This window comes from Palaemon carinicauda, chromosome 34, assembly GCF_036898095.1.
Source record: "Palaemon carinicauda isolate YSFRI2023 chromosome 34, ASM3689809v2, whole genome shotgun sequence".
In the NCBI taxonomy this organism is placed as follows: Eukaryota; Metazoa; Arthropoda; class Malacostraca; order Decapoda; family Palaemonidae; genus Palaemon; species Palaemon carinicauda.
The window spans coordinates 688,387-693,386 of record NC_090758.1 but is presented as its reverse complement, the minus strand read 5'-3'; the positions used below and the strand labels follow the sequence as shown (position 1 = coordinate 693,386).

The 5,000-nt window shown below is 33.3% G+C and overlaps 1 protein-coding gene across 1 annotated transcript; it reads right to left on the bottom strand.

Moving 5' to 3' along the window:
* Positions 1-3,406: 3,406 nt before the first annotated feature.
* On the bottom strand, positions 3,407-4,085 carry LOC137626530 (uncharacterized). Its single transcript, XM_068357574.1, has 2 exons — positions 3,669-4,085; positions 3,407-3,574 (listed from the first exon to the last, which is right to left on the bottom strand). The coding sequence occupies exons 1-2, from the start codon at positions 4,083-4,085 to the stop codon at positions 3,407-3,409; spliced, it is 585 nt and encodes a 194-aa protein (XP_068213675.1).
* Positions 4,086-5,000: the final 915 nt, after the last annotated feature.

The following is a 5,000-nucleotide window of genomic DNA, read 5'->3' as shown; positions in this document are numbered from 1 at the left end:
TACTCTGGAGTTGGCAATCATTTCTGATTAGAATATGAAAACAATAAGGTAATCGGGATAATACAAAATAGAATACCTGGTATAAAAGCTTAAACAGATCTGAGAAAGCAACTTACTCTTAGATTACTAATTTCCTCAGTCTAAACATTAAAAAAAGCACATATTGGTCATATTGCATGATATTTTCATTATGGATACGATTACTTATGCTTCATTACATTTAATAAGACCTAATTATAGATATTACAACAGAGGGAGAAAATAACTGCTAGAATGACTTACTCTATGGCTGCTAATCTCTTACAACCAAATTGCAAAATATGGTTATTTGATACAGCGTATTATTCACTTAAGCCTTAATAAACATAATCAAACTTAATTACAGTAAAATTGTCATGCACAACAAAGTGAAAATTTGCTGCTAATATAACTTACTCTTGGTTTGCTAATCTCTGCAGAGAAGATTGCGAAATGTAGTTACATGATATTCTGTATTGTTTTTTATTCAAAACATAATTAAACATAATTACACTATACTACTCATTATTGAAATAAATAAAAAAAACCTGTATAATAGAATTAAAATTTGTTGCTAATACGACTAACTCTTTTGTTGCTAATCTCCGCAGGTAAGATAATGTATATTTTCTTCAAACTCTCTTTTAAATTGTTCGCATTTGATTATAGTTTATTGCTTATTATAAAGTTGAATTGCAATAAAACAAAATAAAAAAAAACTCAGTAAAACATAGTGTAAAATTAACTGCCAATATGACTTACTCTTGTATTGCTAATCTCCTTTGACTGATTCTGGAAATATGATTATTTGATATAATATATTGTTTCTTTAAGCTCTTTTTAAATAGTATTACACTTAATTACAGAAGACTGCTTATAATGAAATTGAAGAAAAATAAAGATTAAGAATTTTGAAAAAAATCACAGTAAAAAAGTCAACATGAAATTGAATTATGATTAAAAAAAGCCTCATTAACCAAGTGTGAAACTGCCATGATAAAAGCAGGACATATGACGTCACAACTCGTCCATCCAAGCCTCACTTCCACCCATCACGCCAAATTACACTTAATTACACTTCATCAGGCTTCATTACACTTCAAACAATATACAAAACTCCGCATCACTTCTGTTAATCTCAGGAATATTTCAAAAGCGAACATTAGCTTTATCTCACTAGATTTCAGGACACTTGATTCAACTCCTGTTTTTCTAAACGCCTCGCTGGACAGATGTTTCTCTTATTGTGTTGCTGTTGTGGATTTTGTTGTTGTTTATTCGTGTTGTTGCAGCTGGTGGTATTACAGACCTCGTAAATTTACCATAATCTTTCCAGCTTTCCATGTTGGGCGGATTAACATTTTATTTTTTTTTTTATTAAGTTGTATTTTGGGTTGAATAGGATTTTGATGAAAGGCTGGATTATTTATATTTATATCTAGACTATAAACGAATGCATGTGTTTATATATAGACAGACACAGACACACACACATACACACACACACACACACACACACACATATATATATATATATATATATACTATATATATGTATATATATATATATATATATATGTGTGTGTGTGTGTGGTGTGTGTGTGTGTAAACCTTCTAACTATATATCTTTTTATACTGATCCTATTATATTTATCTATAATTCATATAATTTATATCTATAAATGAAAACATTAAACAATTAAAATAAACAAACAATAAAATATCAAAGACAGAATGAAAAAAAATAGTAAATAGTAAAAAGATTTTAAACAAAACATTATTGAAAATAAAAATTCACAAACAAATATAGATAGAATATATTTTATGTGAAAATGTTTGACCTCTGAAGTGATAGAAGATACAGTTTCTTTAAGGATGAACTGCCCTTGAGAGAGAGAGAGAGAGAGAGAGAGGAGAGAGAGAGAGAGAGAGAGAGAGAGAGAGAGAATAAATACTACTGTCCCCTAAATATTTCGCAATTTGAATGGATGAAAATACTGCAGAAATGATTGAATATTTTATTTTTTTTTTCAGGAAAATTTCCTTATTATTAAAAGTGCTATATTTTGGAAGTAAATGAGAAATGGATCTTAAAGTTGATATGGAATTCTTTCTCTTCCATGGTGTTTCGTGTTCATACATATATATATATATATATATATATAGATATATATATAGATATATATATATATATATATATATATAAGTTCCAATAAGTTTAAACCATTGACTTCGCAGAAACAAACAAGTGTATCAGGAGCTGATGTTTATTTTTTCTCTACCAATCAAAGATGGTGAAAAACTGAAAAATACAAAATAAACCAAATTTTACAATGTGATAAGTTTTGAAAATGTCCCAAACAGGGCCATGGAAGTGAAGTTTACAAGTATGAACAAGTTGTACATGAAACAGTAGAAATTTCAGATATATCAAAATAGATCTATGAATAGTTTATATAATTTCACAAGAAAACAAATCAAAATGTTATAGTTACATACGCTGTGGTTAGCCTCAAATTGTATCAGCAAACAAGTTGTCCTGTAGATATCTTATAAGGCAGTATTCCTGTATGTAGGTAACACTATACTATCTTCAGAGAAGTTTTGTTTAACCTTTTGAAGACTTCCTTTTCTGACACAGACCAGAAACTCAAACCTTTCACAACATAATTACAAGCGCAAACAGTCTGTTAAAGACCACTCAACAAATACTGAAAACTGGTTCTAAACAATGCTTACAAATACTCAAAATACCAATAATCTCCTTTTACCAAGTTAAAAAAAAATTAACGAAATAAACAGTAGGTTTCCACAAATAACATCAGTTGCAATTCTAGACCATGTATAGAAATGTTTGTCAAAATTGACCATTCCTATAAATGCAGAAGTATAAATAACATTTATAATATATAATATACTTTTGAGTCTATTGACCCACCAAAAAGTCACTAGTATTGTGTCATAGAACAAACTTCCTGTATGTCTGAAAACCATTATATCTAATTAAATGAAAGTAGTTCAGTACACTCACCGTCTGATATCTACCGGATATCACTATAACAAATAATAAATATTGGGATACAATGTCACTAAATACAGAATTATAGACAGTTTTTCTACAAGAAGAATCATATCCACGATTAGACGTGTGTAGATGGTACGCACTTCAGCTTTCCAGACATGATCGTCGGAACTTTTCAGAGGATTCATTATTACACCCATTGGCCATTGGGTACGACATAAGTTTTTTGTCTTTGAGTAGGACCACATCTCCTTTGACGAGATCATGGTGATGCTCAATCCATTTCTGACGTTGCTGTAATAACGGTAAATACTCCTTTCTTCAACGAGACCAAAAGATACTGGCTAAAGCTTGCACACGTTTCCACTATGCAAAGATGCAAGTCTCTTTCATTGAAGTCTCCTTATTGATCCGATGTGAAGATATAATCTGTCTTCTCTGAGTTAATAACATAGTTTGTATTAAGATAAATGGGTTTTCTGGATCTGTTGACACAGGTACTAGAGGCCTGGAGTTAATTATCTCCCGACACTTCTGTCAGAAACGTGTTTAGTACGTTATGTGTTAGGCTTCTTCCGGTATTGTTTAACAACATGTAGTCTAGTATCCTCCTGGTGATGCTAATCACCCTTTCCCATGCTGCTCCCATGTGAGAGGAATGAGGTGGATTAAAGATCCAAGTAGTTCCAGAATTGTACAAGAATTTCCTGAAAGGTCCTTCCTCGACGTTAATAGAGTCTATTCTCAGCTTGTCGACTGCACCAATATAATTAGCTCCACGGTCGGACCGGAATATTTTCACATTACCTCTTAGAGATATAAATCGTCTGACAGCGTTAATAAAAGCCGAGGAGCTCATTTCTTCAATAAGCTCGATATGAACAGCTCTAGTTACTAGGCAAGAAAAAAGTATAGCCCAACGCTTGGAGTTAGCATATCCACCGCAAGTTCTACGTGAATCTATTGTCCATGGTCCAAAGGCATCTACCCCTACATTTGTAAATGGAGGTGATGGCTCAAGACGATCCTCTGGTAAATCAGACATGATTTGACACTCCGTTTTTCCTCTTAGCTTACGACATGTCACACACTTGTGAATGAATGATGAAATCAAGTGTTTCCCTCCAACAATCCAGAATCCAGCGGATCTAACTGCTCCATCAGTGAAGTGTCTACCCTGATGTCTGACTTACCGTGGTAGTGTCTGACTAACAGCATTGCTACATGATGACGTCCTGGTACAATTATGGGTTTCTTTTCTTTCAAACTCAAGGTCAGAATTGATTATTCGGCCTCCTACTTGTAGTATCCCTTGTTCGTCCAAGAATGGATTGAGGTTGGCTATCTGACTGCACTTTGGTACCGGTTCATTTTGCTGAAGACAGTCATTTCCACTCGGTAAACTTCCAGTTGTACTGACCTTATGATGAAGTTTTCAACGTTGATATAACTGGTCCACTGAAGTTAAAGACGGTGTCTCTACTGCCCTGTGTGAACGGCAGAACCGTTTTAAAAGGCAACTCCTCGTACAAGTGAGTCCCAACTAGAGAAATGTAGGAATCTGTCTATTCCTATATTGTGAGCAAGTGTAGCACATGTCTTCGCTGGCGTCTCTCACAAATTCATTGTCCATTTGCTTTAGGAACATTTTTGTCCTCATAAGATATTGCTGGCTTGTCGTCATTCTTTGTTTTCTCAAATATAGACGAGTGCGTATCCTGTTTTATGGGATCCGAGTAGTTTTCTTTGATATCAAACTAGTTGATACATGGTTCAAACATTGATGGCTGTCCATTTGGGAAGATGTTGGTGAATTTGATGTTAAGTTCAATTGGAATGTGTTGCTTGTTGATACAAGTTTCTCCTATAATCACCCATCCAAGTTTTAGCTGCTGAGCATATGGAGCCCTTTGCGAACCAAAGCGCTTATTAATCACATGGTGTGCCTCTATAAGATCTC